Source organism: Mercenaria mercenaria, chromosome 4 (assembly GCF_021730395.1).
Source record: "Mercenaria mercenaria strain notata chromosome 4, MADL_Memer_1, whole genome shotgun sequence".
In the NCBI taxonomy this organism is placed as follows: domain Eukaryota; kingdom Metazoa; phylum Mollusca; class Bivalvia; order Venerida; family Veneridae; genus Mercenaria; species Mercenaria mercenaria.
Window position 1 is genome coordinate 79,416,220 of NC_069364.1, and position 24,864 is coordinate 79,441,083.

A 24,864-nucleotide genomic window follows, 5' to 3' on the forward strand; every position below is an offset into this window, starting at 1 on the left:
TTCTAAACTGGGTCACATGGGGTCAAAAACTAGTCAGTAGGTCAAAAAATAGAAAAACCTTGTGACCTCTCTAGAGGCCATATTTCTCATTGGATCTTCATGAAAACTGGTCAGAATGTTCACCTTGATGATATCTAGGTCAAGTTTGAAACTGGGTCACGTGCGGTCAAAAACTAGGTCAGTACGTTAAAAAATAGAAAAACCTTGTGACCTCTTTAGAGGCCATATTTCTCAATGGATCTTCATGAAAATTAGTCAGAAGGTTCATCTTGATGATATCTAGATCAAATTCGAAACTGGGTCACATGCGGTCAAAAACTAGGTCAGTAGGTCTGAAAATAGAAAAACCTTGTGACCTCTCTAAAGGCCATATTTTTCATGAGATCTTCATGAAAATTGGTCAGAATGTTCATCTTGATGATATCTAGGGCAAGTTTGAAACTGGGTCACGTGGGGTCAAAAACTAGGTCAGTAGGTCTAAAAATAGAAAAACCTTGTGACCTCTCTAGAAGCCATATTTCTTAATGGATCTTCATGAAAATTGGTCAGAATGTTCACCTGGATGATATCTAGGTCAAGTTGGAAACTGGGTCACGTGCGGTCAAAAACTAGGTCAGTAGGTCTAAAAATAGGAAAACCTTGTGACCTCTCTAGAGGCCATATTTTTAAATGGATCTTCATGAAAATTGGTCAGAATATTCACCTTGATGATATCTAGGTCAAGTTCGAAACTGGGTCACATGCGGTCAAAAACTAGGTCAGTAGGTCTGAAAATAGAAAAACTTTGTGACCTCATTAGAGGCCATATTTTTCAAGGAATCTTTATGAAAATTAGTCAGAATGTTCAACTTGATGATATTTAAGTCAAGTTCGAAACTGGGTCATGTGCGGTCAATAACTAGGTCAGTAGATCTAAAAATAGAAAAACCTTGTGACCTCTCTAGAGGCCATATTTTTCAAGAAATCTTCATGAAAATTGATCAGAATGTTCATCTTGATGATATCTAGGTCAAGTTCGAAACTGGATCACGTGCAGTCAAAAACTAGGTCAGTAGGTCTAAAAATAGAAAAACCTTGTGACCTCTCTAGAGGCCATATTTCTCAATGGATCTTCATGAATGTTGGTCAGAATGTTCACCTTGATGATATCTAGGTCAAGTTTGAAACTGGGTCCAGGGGGTCAAAAACTAGGTCAGTACGTTAAAATATGGTGAGAGTGTTCAGCTTGATGATTAAAGGTCAAATTCGAAAGTGGGTCATGTGCGGTCAAAAACTAGGTCAGTAGGTCGAAAAATAGAAAAACCTTGTGACCTCTCTAGAGGCCATATTTTTCATTAGATCTTCATGAAAATTGGTGAGAATGTTCACCTTGATGATATCTAGGTCAAGTTCAAAAGTGGGTCACGTGCCTTCAAAAACAAGGTCATCAGGTCAAATAATAGAAAAACCTTGTGACCTCTAGAGGTCATATTTTTCAATGGATCTTCATGAAAATTGGTCAGAATTTTTTATCTTGATGATATCTAGGTCACATGTGCTCAAAAACTAGGTCACTATGTCAAATAATAGAAATAACGACGTTCAACACTGGGTCATGTGGGGATAGGTGAGCGATTCAGGACCATCATGGTCCTCTTGTTAATACATTCTATACATTTTATATAAAGGGAAGCTTATATAGCCATGGCTTTGTCTATCTGTTGGTGCATCTGTCAGTCCGTCCCACAATTCTTTTCCAGAGTATTTCTTGACAACCACTGGCTGGAATTCAGCAAAACTTCATATAGTAAGGGAAGAAACCCACCCAGAGTTATGACTGAAAGCAATTTTTGAAGGCTATTTAAATGGTTGTATTTTGTGTATGAAATCTTGTGTATTATCATTTTAAGTTGGCAGAATTCTGTAAATGTGGGAACCTTATAAGTAAGGCATAATGATTTTTTTTCTAAATTTACGTCAGCATTTTGACAAAAATAGAAGTACATTTATGCACTAAATTACTATTTAAACTATACAAATATAGCCTAAAACAGTTCATTAATTAAAGAGTATTAGTTTTAGGGGTTTTGTTACACTAACAATAGGAGTAACTGCTTGTTTTATTAATGGCTAATTACAATGTCAGATAAAAAGATCAATTACTATTCTTCCTCTCCTATACACAAATTTTGTTCATTAAAGTGAGTGATCAGAATTGATCAGTTGCTACTGTTGGTGATTAAAGCAATATTGAACTATCTGCAGTGAAAGGAATGTAAAAGTTGGGGTGCTTTCGTTGTGTCAGATTGAAATAGATTATTCACACAGTATCATTGTATCTATAGTGATGTTCAAATAGTGGTAGGTGTGTGCTTGTGTTACTTCTTAAATTCAGTGCTGGATTAGGTGTTTCTTAAATTGGGAAAAAAAAATCTGAATTTTTATTACAGTTTGCAGTGTTAATAAGAATTAAAAACATATCCAATGCTTCAGAACTTTTTTATGGAAAACTTAAGTAGACTGTAAGTATTAAATAAGAAATCCTCCCCTTAATTACCCATTTGATGTTGACACAGAAATTTCAGATATTGCTGGATTATACAGTCATAATTGTAATATATTAAATACATATATTATGTAGTGATGAATTTTCAGAATTTAGAAACAAATACTCTGAATAATTCCATCTTAAGAAATAATTCAGATAAAATTCAGCTTGTTGAACAGTGACAATTGAAAGAATACACAGAATCTCAAAATTCAGACAGTTTTTATCATGTCTGAATTCTGAGCATTCCAATTTAGTAAGAAACATTTTCAGACAGCCAATTTCCTGCCTTATTATTGCTGAATTCATTCTTAGTATTATTCTTCTATTAAACATTTAAGAATGAATGAATATTCAGACATTTAAACAAAATTGAAATGTTAATCTCCCTGTCCCTCAGCTCTTTTACTTCTTTAGTTAAATTTCACTGCTAAGAGCATTTAAAAGTTTTACAAACATTATTTTGAACCAGCATTACAAGATATTTTGCAGAAATACAGTGCATGTTTTCCCCTATGATTTCACATAATTATTGAGATAATAACATTAAAATTCCTCAGCTCAGTATTTTATGTATACAGCCCTCAGATTGTTTTATGGAGAATGTGTTGATTGATGTACAAATTAATCCAATATTGATACCCAGGTATCTTCAGTATATCTCAATCATTTACTTAACATCTTATCTTCTGATAGGAAGATCTAATAGATCTAATAGGTTGCATGCACCTGACATACTCCAACTTCCCCTCAACTTATATAAAATTTTGTATTGCAGTTATATAAAGTGCTAAATCAGGATAAAAAGAACTCCTCATTTTTTGATACAAATGACATAAACTCAGCAAATTATTTTTTCTTATGTAAAATAGTATGCTTCTACTTAGATTGGGGATAGATTTTGATTGTTTCCCCCTCCCCTCCTCCACACACACATATTTGGATGGTGGATCGGGGATATAGATTTTATTGCTTTTTTGAAGTGGTTTTTTTTTTGTTCTTCTTCTACAAAAAAACACATGCTTATTATTTCATACAAATGCTTTCAAAGGTCAGTTTTCCATACCAGCTGTAATTTTGGAAACAGATGTACATTTTTTATACAGACCATGTTTGTATACCAAGTATAAGGTTGATCTTTCAATAGGATATACTCTAAAAGATTAACTTTTTGATGTGATAATAACTGTCGATACTTGTGTTTTCCCTGACGTTAACCTGTTGTCGATTTTTCCTTCTGTTTGGCATTGAGACAAAGTTTATGCTCAAGAGTGTTTAATATATGATATTAATAATAGCAAACTATTTGAAAAAAAGATAAATGGAAGTCTTAAAAGTGATAATATTTCGAAATATTTTGTTTATATTCCTGATACGAAGGTTATAAGGTAAATAGATAATATAAAAGTGGGTAAATTTGTTTAGGATGGGTAATAATTGCATGAAGGACTTTGTATGTACAAATCAAGGTTTATGGGTATTTAAATGTCGTCCAAGTAAGGTTTAATATACATATATGGAGTGAAAGCTGTAAATATATAAATTTTTAAACATCTAGGTTAATATAACCTATATAAGGTAGTAACAATAATATTCAGCTTGGAATACTTGTACAAATCATTTAAATGTCTGTTTACTGTTTAATTTGTTGTGGATTTCAAACTGATTTTGTAAGTAATTTTAGTCTAGTGCTTAATTATAGCCTGGCTACTGTCATAGCTTGGCTATTGTTTAAGATATAGTTTTTTTTCTCTAAATGTTTTTCCTTCTTAGTTGAAAATGGGCATTATTAAATTACACAGAATTTGAATAGCATCAGAAGTTATCTCTAATATGAACATTACTAAGGGTCTGAAAGCAGACTAGCTTGAATAGTATGGCATGTTCATGATACAAGGGAACATGTCTTAACCAGATCAACTTCTGGGCAAGACATTTGTAGGGATAGTTAAAGTATGGAGAAGTATACAGTTTGGACATGTTTACAGTTTAGAGAGGTTTACAGTTTAGACAGATTTACAGTTTAGAGAGGTTTGCAGTTTAGACAGATTTAGAGAGGTTTACAGTTTAGAGAGGTTTATAGTTTAGACAAGTTTAGAGAGATTTAGAGAGGTTTACATTTTAGACAGGTTTACAGTTTAGACAGGTTTAGGACAGGTTTACAGTTTAGAGAGGTTTAGAGAGGTTTACAGTTTAGACAGGTTTACAGTTTTGATAGGTTAGTAGCACACAATCTGGAATGATATTCCTCGCTATTTAATAGTTTCAATTGTTTTTAGCTCACCTGAGCCAACGGCTCATGGTGAGTTTTTGTGACCACTCAATGTCCGTCGTCCGTCAAGCGTCGTGAGACGTGCGTCGTGTGTCATGTGTCAGTCAACATTTTCTAAAAAATCTTCTTCTTGAAAACCACTATGCAGAATTACACCAAACTTGAATGATCCTTGGGTTGCCCCCTTTCAAAATGTTTCAAAGAATTGAATTCCATGCAGAACTCTGGTTGCCATGGCAACCTAAAGGAAAAACTTTAAAAGTCTTCTTGTCCAAAACTACAAGGCATAGAGCTTTGATATTTGGTATGTGACATTATCTAATGGTCCTCTATCAAAATTGTTCAAATTGTGCCCCTGGGGTGAATAGAGGCCCTGCCCTGGGGGGTCCCAAGTTTTACATAGACTTGTAAAGGAAAAAACTTTGAAAATCTTCTTGTCTGAAACTGCAAGACCTAGGCCTTTGATATTTAGTATGAAGCATTGCCTTGTGGTCCTCTACCAAGATTGTTAAAATTATGCCCCTTGGGTGAAAAGAGGCCCCGCACCGGGTGGGGGGGGGGGGGGGTCCCAAGTTTTACATAAACTTATATAGGAAAATTTTTAAAAATCTTCTTGTCTGAAAGTTCAAGGCCTAGGCCTTTGATATTTGGTATGTAGCATTGCTAAGTGGATCTCTAACAAGATCATTCAAATTATGACCCTCGGATGAAAAGAGGCCCCGTCCTGGGGTTCATTTGTTATATGAGTTATATAGGAATAAATACTTAAAAAAATATCAGATTATATTTCCTAGACTGTTTAATTATAATTACCTGATGACCCTAAGCAATTAAGAGTCACTTGACTGTGACCTTGACCTACTGACCTACTTTCTTGTTTTTTAAGATACAGCCATGAAATTTGGATGACATGTACAGTTTTGCACACAAATCTTAAAACTGACTTTCAGTGACCATGAATGTGACCTACTGACCTACTTTATAATATTTTAGTGTCAGTTTGCCATTTGAAACATGTGGCTCATATTACTCAGGTGAGCGATTCAGGGTCATCGTGACCCTCTTGTTTGAGCGTTCTGCTTTCCCATTTTATAATTCAGTCATTTCCTATAATGCCTTTTTCAAAGAGATTAGTCATAAGTTTGCTAAATAATACCATTTTTATGCCCCCCTTCAAGAAAGGAGGGGTATATTGTTTTGCAAATGTTGGTCGGTCTGTCTGTCGGCCGGTCAGTCGGTCGGTCTGTATGTAGACCAATCCGTTTCCGGATGATAACTCAAGAACGCTTGGGCCTAGGATCATGAAAGTTGATGGGAAGGTTGGTCATCACCTGCAGATGACCCCTTTAAATTTTGAGATCTGTATGTCAAAGGTCAAGGTCACAGTGACCCTGAACAGTTAAACGGTTTCCGGATGATAACTCAAGAACGCTTGGGCCTAGGATCATGAAAGTTGATATGGAGGTTGGTCATCACCAGCAGATGACCCCTATTGATTTTGAGATCAGTATGTCAAAGTTCAAGGTCACAGTGACCCGGAACAGTTAAACAGTTTCCAAATGATAACTCAAGATTGCTTGGGCCTAGGATCGTGAAAGTTGATAAGGAGGTTAGTCATGACCAGCAGATGACCCCTATTGATTTTGAGGTCAGTAGGTCAAAGGTCAAGGTCACAGTGACCAGGAACAGTAAAATGGTTTCCGGGCGATAACTCAAGAACGCTTGGGCCTAGGATCAGGAAAATTGACAGGGAGATTGATCATGACCAGCAGATGACCCTTATTGATTTTGAAGTCATTTGGTCAAAGTTCAAGGTCAGATTGGCCAGGAACAGTTAAACGGTTTCTGGACGATAACTTGGGAATGCTTGGGCCAAGGGTCATGAAAGATGATAGAGAGGTTCATCATGACCAGCAGATGACCCCTATTGATTTTAAGATCAGTAGGTCAAAGGTCAAGGTTACAGTGACCCGGAACATTTAAACCGTTTCCAGACAATAACTTGAGAACGCTTGGGCCTAGGATCATGAAACATGATGGGGAGGTTGGTCATGACCTATAAATGGCCCCTATAGATTTTGAGTTCTGTAGGCTAAAGGTCAAGGTCACATTGACCCGGAACAGTTAAACCCTTTCCGGACGATACCTTGAGAACGCTTGGGCCTAGGGTCACTAAACTTAAGAGGGAGGTTGATCATGACCAGCAGATGACCCCTGTTGATTTTGAGGTCAATAGGTCAAAGGTCATTGTCACATTGAACCAGAACAGTAGAATTTTTGTTTACAGTGAGCAAATAATTTCTGTTCCTTGTGTAATTACTGAATGCATCAAGGGGGGCATTCATGTAATTGTTATGTGGCACAACTCAGTGTTTGATTCATTTTCGGCATCTTGTTCAGACTTTACGACGGGGACTTTATCATCATTCACAGAAGAAACATTTGCCATTGGCGTGGTAACTGGTAATTTCAGTTTGTTTTAATATCCGGCTCCAGATCACCACTGATATTCAAAATCAAGCAGATCGAAGCTAACATCCAGGTCGTTCTCGTCTCGTTTTCAGTCATAAGTATTGCAGTATTGCTATAGAACAAACTGAAAATGACCAGCTGTTCTACATGTATAACTAATTTGAATAAAGCTACCATCGCCTTGGAAGATAGGTGAGCGGGACCCTTTTTAAATTGACTCTCCCATACACATTTAACCCTTTGTCATGTATTTGCAGAATATATTTTAAATATTTGTTTTCTCAGAAACTATATTCCAAGTGAATGCAAAGTATTTGCATCAGACTTTTGCAAACAGTCTGCAAAACGTATCACACTGAAGCAAAGGGTTTGCAAATAAACACTTAGATAAATTACAGATTGCAAAGGTTTTGCAAACAAATACCTTATTAAATTAGCAGACAGCAAAGCATCTGCAAACAAACACGTAGCTCATTTAGTTAGCAAAGGTATTGCAAATAAATGCTTGGTACACAAATGAAAGAGCAAAGCATTTGCAAATAGTTCCCTAGTGAAAATGAACATCTGGAATACCACTGGAACATCAACTGGAATTCCATCTCAGTTCCACTGGTATTTTTCAACGGAATAGTGTTGGTATTCCACTGGAATAGCGATTATTTTCCAGTGGAATTCATTTGGAATACAAGTGGAATCTCACCAAAATACCATTGAAAAATACCAGTGGAATTCCACCAGAATACCTGTGGAATTCCACCAGATACCAGTGGAATTCCACCAGAATACCAGTGGAATTCCACTTAGAATACCAGTGGTATACCATCAAGATTCCAGTTGAATTCCATCAAGTTTCCAGTGGAATTCCACTTAAAATACCAGGGGTATACCATCAAGATTCCAGTTGAATTCCATCAAGTTTCCAGTGGAATTCCATTTGAAATACTAGTGGTATACCATCAAGATTCCAGTAGAATTCCATCAGGTTTCCAGTGGAATTCCACTTAAAATACCAGTGGTATACCATCAAGACTCCAGTAGAATTCCATCAAGTTTCCAGTGGAATTCCATCTGAATACAAGCAGAATATCATCTCAATACCAGTGAAATGCTGATGACCCTAACCCCTAAAGGCAGTGGAAATCCTTTTTGTTCTAGTTAAATTACATCCACAACTCTCACCTGGAAGAATTCTAATGGAAAATAAATGGTATTTCAATGGTAAGTCAATGAAAAAAATGGTACTTTAATGATATCTAATGAAAACCAAAGGTAAATCAATGAATATAAATGGTACTAATGATATCTAATGAAATTCAATGGTAAAAAATGCACTGCATGGACAGCATTTTTCCCACTGCAACTGGCGGGCATTCAAGGGACACTGGACAGATGACGATTCTGACAGATGGCCCTGTCTGTCAGTGGATATTCATTTATCACCTGACTTAAATCCTTGCGTTAGGTAAATATATATCTTGCAATGTTGCTTTTAATTGGATCTTGGTGTCATCATCATGTGTAAAATAGGAGATGTGCAAGTTTACATCATGATAAAGACTCATGCTAGTTGTTTATCAATTTATATCAAATACATTATGAGCCAGGTGAGTCACTAGGTGAAAATGTGCATTTTGTCACTATTTTAGGGGCCATAGCTCTAGAAATAGGTGATGGCCACGAAACGTAGGAGGTGCCCGGAAGTTCATATCATGTTATAGACTCATGCAAGGTTTCATTAATCTATATGAAATTCTTTTTGAGGTAGGTGCATCATCACAAGATGAAAATGTGCATTTTTCACTATTTCAGGGGCCATAACTCTGGAATTTGGGAGAGGGGTGCATTGCCAGCTGGAAAATAGAAATAGGAGGTGCACAAGGTCATGATAATTTAGACTCATCAATTTATATTAAATACTTTTTGAGCTTGGTGCGCCACAAGGTGAAAATGTGCTTTTTTGAGTCGGCTAAAGGCTGAAAGCCTTTTGACAAGTCCTTGCTATCCAACGATTCTCTAAATGGACCAAATAACACAGTGAAGGGATGTAGTTCCATTAGATTTCTCAAACTTCAAACAGTTCACTGCATGAATGAAGTTAAGTTGTGTCAATTCCCTTTGCTATGACCAATATACGATGTAATCTGTCATATTTATGACTTGTAATTGTGCAATTCTGGAATGTAACTCATTAAGCATAAATGTGCATTTTAAGAATTGCGCAGGCTTACAAAGCTTGGGTAACATCCAGCGAAAGACAAAAAATAGTTCCAGCAGGGCTCCAGATAAGGTGCATATTAGCGTAAATTACGTATAGAAATAATGCAAATACGCATGTCTAATAATTTCTAAGCGTATAAAAACGTATATAAAATTACAGAAACGCACACTATGCTTTTTTAAAAACAAAATCTGAATCGTCTGGATGCGTTAGGTAACATAGCCGATCAGCCTTAATTCTCCCACATTGAACGTAAACACGCATCGTATGATTTCTATAAACTGCGTGGGTTGAATTTTGCAGTCAGTAAACGGATAAATTATCAGAAGAAGAAGCTCTTACTGGTTTGTTTAGTTACTACTGATATTAAAAATGATTTTAATTCTTATTTTTCGAGAAATAAACAAATCGGCGAAACATTAAATTGTATTTTCTTGTAGTTTTTGAAATCGAAAGTAGATCGTCTATGTTTGGCGAAACGAAACAACTTTTTTATGAAAAGATTTAAATAAGAGGTAATTTAACCGTAAACTTCAATGTCAGATACTGCCAATTGCTGCTAAATGTCTTCGTATCATCACAATTTGTAAAATATATTGTTCAAACTGGAGAAAAGTGTAATCGTATCCGGATATAATATTTTGGGTAAATATCGAGCTGTGTTGTGAAATTTTAAGAAAAAAACTAAAAACAAACTGAAACTGGTAGACTATACTGTCAGTACATCAATAATTAGCCGACTCAGGCCATTCAGGCCTTTGATTGACTATTTCAGGGCCCATAACTCTAGAAATAGGGAGCAGAGACAGACGAAAAATAGGAGGTGCACACGTTCATACCATGTTAAAGACTTATGCAATATTTCATCAATTTTTATTTAATACTTTTTGAGCTAGGCGCGTCACATTTTTTTTCCCTACACACATACACACAAACGGATGGACGTACAGATGCATGGACGAAACTAGACTAAAATTACATGCCCCCACCACTCATAGTGGGGGCACAAAAACACATATTTTGACAAAGTGAGAAGCATGGAAATCAAGAACTGATCAAAATATTTACATGTATAAGAATAAAAGTCATGAAAACCAATGACAAAAATATGACTGCATCTGACTAGAATTATATGAATAAAAGAAACAGAAAAAATATCACATTTTATAATTGATTTAAACTTCTTTTGTTTTCAACATATATAAGGCACTTACTGTAGCTGATACCATGCCATTCACATAAATCTGGTCCAGAATTTCAAACTATATAAAAACCATCATTTTTCCGCCAAAACTGGTGCTATTTTATTCACAAAGGCCATACCAAATTGATATGTCGTTCGTCGGAACTACCGCATCAATAATTTCATTCCCGAGAAAAAAAAAATAAAAATCACCCGCCCGCATGTACATAAAAATCTCGGAAAAAATTTTTTTTTCCCGATTACGCGGTCCGGAATAATAACGGCAAAGCAGGTTTTATCGCTGTTTTAATGCGTCAAAGTGATATTGATCGGATTTCATGCATCCGTAATGGTTAGCTCTAGATGTAGTACTGATGTTATTGGTGGTAGTACAGTATCATATACCTATGTTAAACCTAACCCTAACCTCTAGTCAGTGTATTGTACGCTCAGTGTACTACCTATAGTCATATTCGATACTGCATATATGATTAACGATCCGTAGTACATGTTACTGATGACCAAAACTCAAAAAGTCAGGAATTATGGTGTTGTTCATCATTTGTTTTAAATCTGGAGTGTCTGTGCTAGTGCCACACATGGCCTTCGATGTGTCGGTAGGTAATGAAGTAGGCACGTTCTACTTTTGTTCAATACAGTGAAAGGAACGAAGCACGACTTGTAAGACGTGCACGGGGATGCAGTTAAAAATATTTGGAAATATTGTTCAGATATAGTTTTCAAACCATTTGTTATCAGTTGTTTAGTTCAGTATGTTATATCTAGAGCCCAAAGCTGAGGCCGACTACTATCTTAAAAAAATGTTTGTTCACAGATCCTGACCGACCTATCACATTGTCTAGGCCAAATCTTTTCGAACGTAACTTCCTTAGTACAGCAGTCAGATATTCTATCGAAACGCATTTAGTCAATTTAAAAATTGTTTAGCTTTTCAAATAAGTAGTGTAGATATAAAATCTGTCCTTTTGTAAACCCAATTTTGCCTGTTTGTCTATTACTTGGCTGTGAATTGATAGAACGAAAAAAAACTGGAAAAATACAGACCTCCCTAACTCTAAATTTCTAGTTCAGTCAAAGCAAAACAAACAACACTTTAAGGGTGGCCATATAACACTTTAAGGGTGGCCATATTGGGATCATTCTTTGTCAGTCTTGTTATCATTTTTGCCTGAAATGAATCTCCACCACAAAAACATAAGCTAGCCTGATCTGTTAAGAAATTATTCCAAAGGGATTCGAGTAATGTCGAAGCATCTGTATGACCAACTCTGTTTGGTCTCACTGGTCAAGTGGTTTGTTACTTCCCTTCACCTCTATGGGTTGGAGTTCCACTAGGGGCACAAAGTTGTTCATGTGCCGAAGCCATCTAACTGTGCTTCAGAAGAAATTTTATTCCACACATGTGCCTGTTTTGTCTTAAATATTCCTCATGCTGTGCCGTTAAAGAAGCAGGCCTTCAGATTAATGTAGAAAAATCAAAATTAAAAATAAGACACTCATCCCTTAGAAATTATAACTAAAAAAAAGTGATTCAGTGAGGTTTGGCAAGAATTTATTTGCAAAATCATTCATGTAGTCTTTAAAACATAATAGAAAAGCTATATACTGTGTTACCCACACTGTAAATGTTTGATTTCTGTGTTATTTCTAAAGAAATGTTAACTTCATGTATAATCATAATCGCCTCCTCAAGGGTCCAAGCTGGGAAAAAAAATAAAAAAAAGCCCGCTCGCTCCATGTAAAATCTACCCGCCTCTGAAAAAATCAAAATTGAGAAAAAAAAAATAAAATAAAAATTTCGCTCGCCCGCTCCAATTTTTTTTTTAAATTTTCCGAAGAACTATTAATCAATTTGGTATGGCCAAATCATGAAATTATTATTATTCCCCAATTTTTGCTTTGTTTAAAAAAAATTTGCTTTTCATTAAAGAATAATCGTTTGTACTTTCAATTGTACCAACCTGATGTATAGCCCAGACATCTGGTTTGTCATTTGTGTCTGCTGTAGTGTAACCTTGACTTGCACAGTTCTATTTTGAGACAGGAGTATTGATCCAATTTTGTTTTAGTACCATCCTAAGTACTACTAGGTAAATGGATTCTGATTTTACTTTTGAAATTTAAGAACAAAATGTCTGTGATTTATTGGTTGATTTTGAACTTAAATAAGCTCTAGGAGCACTTACAGTAGAGTGAAATTACAAAGAATAAATCTAATTTAGGAAAGTAAGAATTGAGGAAACTTTGTCTGTCGGAGGTATCAGACATGTAAACAGAGGGGTTATAATTCAATAATCCCTTCTTTCTGAGTTTTCGTTATAGTTTCTTCTAATGTGTAACCGAGTTTGTACTAAGACTTCATTAGAATCTGTGTCTCTAGCAGAGAACTAATTTAGCCCTTACCTTGCTAAACTTCTATAATAAACTTGTTCATCTTCCAATTTGGACAGTACCATTAACTGTTAAAAGGGGTACTTACCAAAAAGATACTGGCTGAATAGTGAACAGTGCAGATCATGATCTATGCTCAGGTCGCAATCATGTCCAGCATGGTAAGGGTAAGGCCTGAATGTAATACTTCTGGTTTGATCTTATTTTTAAAATTTCATTTCAGGTCAAATTGGTGCTAAAATGTTGAAATGAATTAAATAAAGGAAAACATGGATGAGATGAAAAATCTTGTATACAAGTCGTCTGACACGTAAGTATTGAATCTGTGATAGAATTTTATGTCTTTGCCACAAAGCTTTATTGTTCTTCATAAGTGACCAGAAACATCTGAAAATTGTTTCATTATAAAAAAAAAATCAGACTAAGTAATTGGTCTTATATACTGATTTTGGTAAGTCCATTGCAGTTTCCTATGGGCTTACTAAATGGCCGTTAGAAGCATCCATCTGATCATTACGAAATACAAGTTGTTTAGTTTTATGTCTTCTAAGTGTGATCAGGATTTTGTCCCGTCTGTCTGACATGTCTCATCTATCTGGCAGTCCATATATCTGGCACAAAATTTGTCTGGACTATTCCATAATAATTACTGAGCACATTTCAAGTTTTGCTTATCCCCAAAAATGACATCTGATACTTATATTCTTTTTATGCCCCTACCATTGAAGGGCCACCAGAACTAAAAATAGAAAAAACCTTTAAATGACCTCCTCTGGAGCTATCACCAAACTTGGTCTGTAGCACGTTCTTGTAAGGTCCTCTCTTAGATTTGTTAAAATGGTTGTGCTTGGTGGCATTTAGAGGTTGTCCTAGTATATAATAGAGAACCTTTTAAATAACTTTTCTTGAACTGTTCATCAAACTTGATCAGAAGCAATCTCAAGGTCATAGTCTTCCTCAGATAAGCCCATTTTGGCCTCTTGTTTACATTTTGTTTTCTTTTCCAGTCTGTAACTTATGTAGGAATGGATGTTATTTAAGTACCTTGGAACAATCATTTACCATAACTAGACATGTGTGTGAGGACACCATCCAGCTGGCTTACAGAAGGTCGGTGGTTCTACCCAGGTGCCCACTCATGATGAAATAATGCACGGAGGACCCTCTGAGGTCTTCCACCACCGTCAAAGCTGGAAAGTTGCCATATGCTATTACAGGACTTGCACTTTAGTGTCCTAACATCACATAGTGGTGGCATCCATGTCCTACAATCTGACTAAAGTACATCTCCAATTACGCTATGCTTAGGATCTGAAGACGTGCTATTGATAGCCTCGTTCTGACTACCCTTCCGCTAGCCAATCAGATCTTTGCTTACAACGTTTTGAATGTGAAAGTAGAAGTTTTAGAAATCTATATTTAGCCTGGGTTTTTCATATTTACAATTCTTATAATGACCACATGGCGACTACGCCTTCGTATTTTGAGTGAAATCATATGTCACATTACGGACTTGATCACGTAAGGTGTCAGACAGCCGGTTAGCTCAGTCAGTAGGGCACTCGCCCTGTAAGCGAGGGGTCCCGGGTTCGAGCCCCGGACTGACTGCACATTTTTCTCACCCTTTGACATTCGATGCTATTTTGATGATTCAGCCGAATGCTTGTTGAAACGAGTCGTCTGAATGGTTCAAATAAAAAATAGATTTGCGAAAATAGAAATAGCAATTTCGGAAATCCAAATATACAGAAAGATGAATGTGAATAGGACATCCTCAGATCTTCGTTTAGGAGATCAAGTACTTTAGTCAGATTGCCATGTCCTATAGACATATTTCTGGTTTCTTCATAAAATCAAAACAATATTTTCAAAAAAACAAAAATATTATTTCATATTTTTTAAGAAACATATTTCGTTAAAATGAAATATTAATTTGAATTTGCCAGATAAAAAAGAAATGTTATGACTTCCTAGTTTTACAGTGGTTAGTTGTCTTTTCTGTTTGAGACTGATCAATATTGTTTTCTTTTTATTTAGCTTAAAAAATTGTGGAAGAGGTCTTAGTGTAAGTGGCTTGATTGAGTAGCACACACAAAAGAAAAGCTTGTTTCTTAAGAGACATGCAATTACCCTCTAGATTGACACTAAAGATGTTGGCAAAGATGTATTGCAGCTTTAAGTGGCTGAGAACCAATCAAACTGCTCGATAGATCACTATGATTAACTCTTCAGTGATGGAGGACAGATTGATCATGGTCATTATAAATACTTGGAAGAATTCAAGCAGTTTCTTTCTCAGATGAAAAGCCTTTTTTCTTGTATTTAGCTTTAGTAAAGCTGTTGAGGAAAAAGAAATGACCAAGAATTTCTGTGTAAGGAAACTCACTTTTTAAAGCTTAAATGAAGTGAACACTGTTTAAATGACCCTGACACAATTGTGTAAATGACTGTGACATAACTGTGTAAATGACCTTGACATAATGTGTCTGTAGTGGGTATCAGCTTTGACCTTGTAAACAGTTTGCTATCCTTTTTGTTGAAGTTTCTTCATAGAAAATGTTGAAATGAAAATTATATTAATATTGGTGGAAAAAAGTTTGTAGTTATAACAACTTTTCTATCAGTTAAGAGCAAATGATCAATTCAGATCAAGATTAACTTGCTCATCAAGAGCAGAAAAGTACAGTCAAACGTTGTTAACTCAGACTCGATGGAACCAGCAAAATTTGTTTGAGTGATCAAACAAAATTCATTATACAGGGATTTTTCCGGGACCTGACAACGAGTTCGAGAGAAGGGTGGTGTAAGAATTATGCGAGTTCAAGTTATTTTTGGCTTGTGTAATATACAGTTTGATATTTTACTGTCTATTATATGGTCAAATTTGGTATGGTACGTTCACTTTGTGCCTTTCAGTTACCATGTGTATTTTTATTTATTATTTATACTTTTCTCAAAATTTCAAATTATTTACTCAAAATTTTGACTTTAGATTTCAAAATAAATGAAAGGAAATTTGGAATTACTTATTGTGTGTAAATATCGAGTACATAACTTGAAATTTCAACTTGATATCCTGCATCTTTAATTGGTTCCAGGTCATATATTATGTCTTCAGGTTTTTAAAAAACGAATCCCAAGATCTATGTTTTTCACATGCTTGGTTTGGTGGTATGGGCTCGAAAACATTCGTAGATATGGTCATAATAGTGAAATATTAAAAAAAAATCAGTATACAGATGTAGTAATGGCATATAGAAGAAAAATAACAAATTTTGCAACATTAAATAAAATGAAGAAGAAAATGCATTTATAATTCAGTAACATTGACCTTCCATTGTTTTTCAGCAGAGTTAAATTGTTTTCTTTGGTTAATTTAAAATCTTCTGATGCGGGAGGCATATAGTGATTGTCCTGTCCATTCGTCCGTTTGTTTGTACGTCCGTCCGTACGAGGTTAACTAAATGGGACAGGGCTTCGGAAATTTGCCGGTTTGTCGGTTTTGGACCGATTTTTGACTTTTTAGACCGATTCGTAAAGTGAAAAAACGAAAAAAATCAGTCCCGTAAAAATGGAGAAAAGTATAAATTTCGGTCCGATATCTCAATACACGATCACCTGCCAAGTAGGAAATTGTTGGTCGCACCTTCAGATAATCAATAAACGTGTCAATCGGTCTGATTGTCACTTTGATAATCGGTCCGTAATTAGCGCGTGACGCAATCAGTGCTCGCGCGGCACCTCCTTTAATGTTTGCAGACAGCCGACTGCAGTGTATTAAACATTTTGACTGGTTTCCTAACGTTTCTGACTGGATCCAAATCATTTCGACGGGGATCCACTTCTTTTATTTAGAATCCGACGGATGGTTTATTTCAAAAGGCTATGTTTGATCACGGTAACAAACAAATGGTCGCTGCATTTAATCAAAGAGCTATAATTGTACATTACAGGTCTTTGATTTAATGAGACATCACACGGAAAACCGATAAAAATAATTTTTATAATTACTTGATTTGAAAAAATTACATGATTCATTTGTTGGGGCTCCAGTTGAAACAAATGCAGAAAATCGTCTTTGCAACCCGACTGTACAAAAAAGAAAAAAATGGACGGGCAACCACGAATGATAAAGAAAACCGGAGTGGCACTGTTTATCAAATCGGTCTTTTAAAAAAACGTTTCAAAATGAAATTTTGTTTACATCAGAAGAGAACATATAACTTTATAAAATGTAGTTGCTTATTGAAGTACAACGTAAGTGAAATGAAATATCCGTGGCCAACCCGCGTGACGTTTTGGTGCTATACATGCGGGAAATTCGACCTCAGCGTTCACATAACGTACACATTCGGTCCGCGGCAGAGTATTCTTTAAATACTTAAGCTGTTTAGCAGAGAATATGTGTCGTGTAACTCACTTTGACGCATTGTATTTTATAGAAATTTATAGAATTCCGTCAAAGAATGAGGAAACATCACAAAGTATCTGCCATGTATACGGTATCGAAGTCACGTGCGTCGGCTTTTAGACTAGTTACGCACACGGTGTCAATGCCTCATATTATCTCGGAAAAACATCGAAATTTAAACAAAGTAACGATCACACATAACACTGAATAACTGTCTTCATTGTATGGTAACCCGCGGTGACTGGTAACTCAGTTTTAATGCATGACATGCTTATTTCTTTACCCTATCACGTTTTACAAAATATGTAATATTGGGAATGCGGTGGGTGGGGTAGCGCCGATGTCAGGATTTTCGTTTCAGACCGATTGAGTTATCAAAATTTCCGGAGCCCTGAAATGGGACCGTTTCATCTAGCATCAATACCCCTTACTGGAATGACTTGATACTAATGCAGATGTAACCTGTGACCATTTCTCAACTTCAGCCATCACCTGACCTCAGTTTGACCTTGACCTTGACCTCATTTTGGACTTAGGTTGCTTTATATGGGCCATCTCTTGGTTAACCAAATGGGACCGTTTTGTCTAGCACCAATACCCCTTACAAGAATGAATTGATACTAATGCAGATGTAACCTGTGACCATTCCTCATCTTCAGACATCACCTGACCTCAGTTTGACCTTGACCTTGACCTTGAACTTGACCTCATTTTGGACTTAGGTTGCTTTGTATCGACAAGGATGCCACTGAGGGCATCAAGCGTTTATTAAACGCAGCTTCTTGTCTTTTAAATATTGTGAACCAGATTTGACTCTGAAGACTTTGTCTGGGAAGTTTAGTTCTCTCCTGAATTATAGACAGTAATTTTCTTCCAACAATCTTTGACTATTTGACACTTATTGTCTGCTGCAAAGACATATAAATTACAAGTTAACTTCTTTTTAATGTGTCATTTGGACAGACACAAGGCTATATACTCAATGAAAAATTCATTGAATGCCTGACTTTGGAAAGATGTAGGGAGCCTTTTTTTTTCATTTTTTAAAGTTATTATAAATTTATTTTTAAGGTGTAAAGGTTTGTCTGGCAGTTCTAAACAATTCTTGCAGTGTGTGATAAATTTAACGACACTATTTCAGATATTATTTAGAGGACTGCCATTCTGTGGGCAATATAGTTTTGCCATGTTTTGTCACCCCACATTGAATGTAGAGGTATATAGTTTTGGCATTGTCTCTCCATTCATCTTTCCATCTGTCTGTCTGCCCAGAGCCAATGCCTAAGACGATTTTGTCTGTTTAACGTTTAGCCTGCTGGCGGCAAAGTGATTCTGCCTTTGTGGCCAGTGCAGACCAAGAGCTGATCATGGTCTGCACCGTTCGCTGTTCAGTCAGTAAATATTTAGTGAACACCCCTTTGAATAATAAGTGGTATGGCCCAAATTGATGATGGACCAGTCCATTTTAGAAATTCAGATTAATGGCACTGTTGTTATATATATATATGATATATATATAGCATTATAGCATTAATTTTTTATTTTTATTCAGTTTTCTGTCCATCCGGAGCCATTTGTCTCTTAATACATGGTCTTAAATCCTTTAAATAAATAGATGGCAGAGAATGTTAACTGCTATAGGGCAATGCTGTCCTGCAAGTTTCAAGCAGCTTGCACGAGGAAGACAAGATTAATATGACCATTTGTACTTTTAATTTTGTGGTTTAAAATTTCTTGCTTTAACCCTTACTATGCTAAATTTCTATAATGAACTTGTCCATCTTCCAATTTGGACAGTATCATTAACTGTTAAAAGGGGTGCTTACCAAAAAGGTACTGACTGAATAGCGAACAGTGCAGATCATGATCAGACTGCCTGAGCTGGTTGGCTTTTCCATATAATGACCCAGCTAGGACTTTCTGTAAGCCAGCTGGATGGCTTCTTCACATTATGACCCAAACTGGATATTCTGCAAGCAACCTTGATTGGTTTCTCACATAATTACCCAAACTGAGAGTTCTGCAAGCAAGCTTGATTGGTTTCTCACATAATTACCCAAACTGGGAGTTCTGCAAGCAAGCTTGATTGGTTTCTCTCATAATGACCCAAACTTGAATTTCTGCAAGCAAGTTTGATTGGTTTCTCACATGATGACCCAAACTTGAATTACTGCAAGTAAGTTTGATTGGTTTCTCACATGATGACCCAAACTTCAATTTCTGCAAACAAGCTTGATTGGTTTCTCACATGATGACCCAAACTTGAATTTCTGCAAACAAGCTTGATTGGTTTCTCACGTGATGACCCAAACTGAATTTTTGCAAGAAAGCTTGATTGGTTTCTCACATGATGACCCAAACTTGAATTTCTGCAAGCAGGCTTGATTGGTTTCTCATATAATGGCCAAACTTGAATTTTGGCAAGAAAGCTTGATTGGTTTCTCACATGATGACCCAAACTGAATTTCTGCAAGCAGGCTTGATTGGTTTCTCACATAATGACCCAAACTTCATATTCTGCAAGCCGGCTTGATTGGTTTCTCATATATTGACCCAAACTTGAATTTCTGCAAGCAAGCTTGATTGGTTTCTCACATAATGACCCAAACTTGAATTTCTGCAAGCAAACTTGATTGATTTCTCATGTAATGACCCAAACTTGAATGTCTGCAAGCAAGCTTGATTGGTTTCTCACATGATGACCCAAACTTGATATTCTGCAAGAAAGCTTGATTGGTTTCTCACATGATGACCCAAACTTGAATTTCTGCAAGCAAGCTTGATTGGTTTCTCATATAATGACCCAAACTTGAACTTTTGCAAGCAAGCTAAATTGGTTTCTCATATAATGACCAAACTTGAATTTCTGCAAGAAAGCTTGATTGGTTTCTCACATGATGACCCAAACTTGAATTTCTGCAAGCAGGCTTGATTGGTTTCTCACATGATGACCCAAACTTGAACTTCTGCAAGCAGGCTTGATTGGTTTCTCACATAATGACCCAAACTTGAACTTCTGCAAGCAGGCTTGATTGGTTTCTCACATGATGGCCTAAACTTGATATTCTGCAAGAAAGCTTGATTGGTTTCTCACATAATGATCCAAACTTGAATTTTTGCAAGCAAGCTTGATTGGTTTCTCACATGATGACCCAAACTTGAATTTCTGCAAGAAAGCTTGATTGGTTTCTCACATGATGACCCAAATTTGAATTTCTGCAAGCAGGCTTGATTGGTTTCTCGCATAATGACCCAAACTTGAAATTCTGCACGCAGGCTTGATTGGTTTCTCACATGATGACCCAAACTTGAATTTCTGCAAGCAAGCTTGATTGGTTTCTCAGATAATGACCAAACTTGAATTTTTGCAAGAAAGCTTGATTGGTTTCTCACATGATGACCCAAACTTGAATTTCTGCAAGCAGGCTTGATTGGTTTCTCACATGATGGCCCAAACTTGATACTCTGCAAGAAGGCTTGATTGGTTTCTCACATAATGACCCAAACTTGAATTTTTGCAAGCAAGCTTGATTGGTTTCTCATATAATGACCCAAACTTGAATTTCTGCAAGCAAGCTTGATTGGTTGTTCACATGATGACCCAAACTTGATATTCTGCAAGCAAGCTTGATTGGTTTCTCACATGATGACCCAAACTTGATATTCTGCAAGCAGGCTTGATTGGTTTCTCACATGATGGCCCAAACTTGATACTCTGCAAGAAGGCTTGATTGGTTTCTCACATGATGGCCCAAACTTGATACTCTGCAAGAAGGCTTGATTGGTTTCTCACATAATGACCCAAACTTGAATTTCGGCATGCAAGCTTGATTGGTTGTTCACATGATGACCCAAACTTGATATTCTGCAAGCAAGCTTGATTGGTTTCTCACATGATGACCCAAACTTGATATTCTGCAAGCAGGCTTGATTGGTTTCTCACATGATGGCCCAAACTTGATACTCTGCAAGAAGGCTTGATTGGTTTCTCACATGATGGCCCAAACTTGATACTCTGCAAGCAAGCTTGATTGGTTTCTCATATAATGACCCAAACTTGAATTTCGGCATGCAAGCTTGATTGGTTTCTCACATAATGACCCAAACTTGAATTTTTGCAAGCAAGCTTGATTGGTTTCTCATATAATGACCCAAACCTGAATTTCGGCAAGCAAGCTTGATTGGTTTCTCACATGATGACCCAAACTTGATATTCTGCAAGCAAGCTTGATTGGTTTCTCATATAATGACCCAAACTTGATATTCTGCAAGCAAGCTTGATTGGTTTCTCATATAATGACCCAAATACTTGATATTCTGCAAGCAAGCTTGATTGGTTTCTCATAATTATAATGACCCAAACTTGAATTTCGGCAAGCAAGCTTGATTGGTTTCTCACATGATGACCCAAACTTGAATTTCTGCAAGCAAGCTTGATTGGTTTCTCATATAATGACCCAAACTTGAATTTCTGCAAGCAAGCTTGATTGGTTTCTCACATGATGACCCAAGCTTGATATTCTGCAAGAAAGCTTGATTGGTTTCTCACATAATGACCCAAACTTGAATTTCTGCAAACAGAAATTTCTGCAATAGCACATAATAACCCCCAGCACCTAGTGAAGTGCAAGCCATTTCAAGTCGGCAACTTACAACTCAGCCAAGTGTTAATGTTGAACTGTCCATTGGCCCTCTTTATTTCAGACAATAACTGCTGGAGGCAGTAATATGGTAATTTCCAAAAAAACAAAAATAAAGCAACAAAAAAAAACTGTTTTCTCGAAATTACCTTGGTATATCTGAGGTCTGCTCTAAACCAGTCTGAATTCATTGTTATAATTGACAGTTAGTTTCCAATGCACATTCTAGCAATTTTCTGTCTCCTGTAACAAGGTTATTTCCAGCTACTGTTTTCCAATACTTGTCAAGGTATTAATGTTTGGAATAACTTTATTGTTGAAACTTAATGAAGCATTTGTAGAAAAGGATGGTTGTTAAATGATTTTCATGTTAATTATAGCCACTTAATGCGTTCTCTTAAGAAATTGCTGAATCATAAAAAAATTATGTATGTTTTCTATAAAAGTTGGTTCTGTCAACTTTGAATACTGAAATAACAAATGAACATTATTGATTGTTTGAAAGGTGGTTAATCAGACTTTGGTCAAGTAACAGATTTCAGAGCTCCAGATAAGGTTTTGTGAAATTAGTAACGGTACTACCTGAGGTTTTGTGAAATTAGTAACGGTACTACCTGAGGTTTTGTGAAATTAGTAACGGTACTACCTGATGTTTTGTGAAATTAGTAACGGTACTACCTGATGCTTTGTGAAATTAGTAACAGTACTACCTGAGGTATGTGAAATTAGTAACGGTACTACCTGATGTTTTGTGAAATTAGTAACGGTACTACCTGATGTTTTGTGAAATTAGTAACGGTACTACCTGATATTTTGTGAAATTAGTAACAGTACTACCAGATAACAGACAAAAATTAGTAACACAGGAAATTTGTTTAGTATCGATACCACTACCTGATGAGGTTTTGTGAAATTAGTAACGGTACTACCTGATGTTTTGTGAAATTAGTAACGGTTCTACCTGATGTTTTGTGAAATTAGTAATGGTACTACCTGATGTTTTGTGAAATTAGTAACAGTACTACCTGATGTTTTGTAAAATTAGTAACGGTACTACCGGTACTACCTGATGTTTTGTGAAATTAGTAACGATACTACCTGATGTTTTGTGAAATTAGTAACGATACTACCTGATGTTTTGTGAAATTAGTAACAGTACTACCAGATAACAGACAAAAATTTGTTTGAAATTTGTTTAGTATCGATACCACTTGACTTACTTTTGAAATAAAATTAGCAGGTTTTGTAGCAGCAACCACAAGCTCATCAACAATCGGACGAATAATGTTTTTTTCAATGTTAATTTCTTTCACCATGAAGAAACATATGTAAGCAGTGTGTTCTTTTGAATTTCTAATTTCTTTTTCAACCTGCCTCTCACACTGCGCGCTGCCATTTTATTTTGACTGGATCGATAGGTTGGGAAAAAAGAAGCAAAATAATTCACGAAAGTGGTAAACCAGTCTATTGCTTTTCGCTAATTATAAAGTACCGGAAAGATATATTGCGTTACAGATCACCAAGTGCGCAACTCGGCACGGACATGCGATATGTCTTGATCTTCCTTTGAAATTTGTAATACTGTTTACATGTCACATTTTGAAAATAAATTTGTACTGATACGACCACATTTTAAAATATATTCATATACTGATACATCCACATTTTAAAATAAATTCGTACTGATATGGCCAGATTTAAAAATAAATTCATATCCGACCCCTAACAAATTCGTATTTATGAAAATACGGCTTTTATCTGGAGCTCTGACTGATTTCTTTGAAAGTTTAACATCATTGTCACATTTGTGTTCACATTTAGGTTGATGAAAACTAGATATTTACAGGTGGTGTTTTTAGCTCACCTGAACTATGTTTAGGGTGAGCTATCAGTATAGGTGGATGATCCGGCGTCCATCATCCGGCATCCCTGCGTCAACATTTTAAAAATTAAGGAATTGTAGTGTGAAATGCGGAAGGTTTTAAAAGCAGGAATACTAGTAGAAATGTAAAATTCAAGCCTAAAGCTTCCTTTCTGAGTTGTAGACCCATCATTCACTGGCTATTTGACTTTATTGTCTGCAGCAATGACATAAATTTAACATTAGACATCTGTTTGAAGTATAGTTAGAGCCATTAATATTCTACTCAACAAGGCATCAGCTTCTATCTCATTTCAGTAACAGCTTCAGGTATAAGATTTGAACTAAGCACAATGCTTCCAAGTTATCAAACATACTGAAATAACCATGGTTGAATTTAATATAATTTATGGTCCTTTTTTAACATAGAAAATTTTGTTAAAGTTTTACATGCAACTAATTATCAACATACTATATGTATTGGACTGAAAGTTTGGATCATTGTTTATCCAGCCTATTGAAGTCAATCAAGTTAGATAACTCTTAGTTGAATGTAATTCAAATTATGGTCCTTTTTCGAGTGAAAGTTCTATATGTAATCATCTGTCAATCTGTATCTAACCAACAATTTTATTTGAGTGAAACTTCAAACAAGGAAATATCTCTTCTCATCGGACTTCCATTCTTAACCATGTTAGAGAATTCTTGTTTGAAATTAGTTCTAATTATGGGCCTTTTGTGACTTAGAATTTTGGTTGAAGTTCTATACATGCAAGTTGTTATCATTGCAGTAATAAAACTTTGATTTCTTATAAGTTGTAATAAAATAACTGTTACGTAAGTCATGCCGGGTTAAGGCCCTTATTTG

General features: G+C 35.9%; 1 protein-coding gene across 3 annotated transcripts in view; it reads left to right on the forward strand.

Annotated features, from left to right (window-relative positions):
* Positions 1 to 24,864, forward strand: part of LOC123552258 (arrestin domain-containing protein 3-like) — a 227,853-nt gene that overhangs the window by 60,211 nt on the left and 142,778 nt on the right. For all 3 annotated transcript variants that reach the window (XM_045341771.2, XM_045341769.2, XM_053541760.1), the window contains one exon: positions 13,308 to 13,394. In XM_045341771.2, the coding sequence (XP_045197706.1) occupies positions 13,354 to 13,394 (41 nt within the window). In that variant the 5' untranslated portion in view covers positions 13,308 to 13,353. The remainder of the gene's footprint in view (positions 1 to 13,307; positions 13,395 to 24,864) is intronic.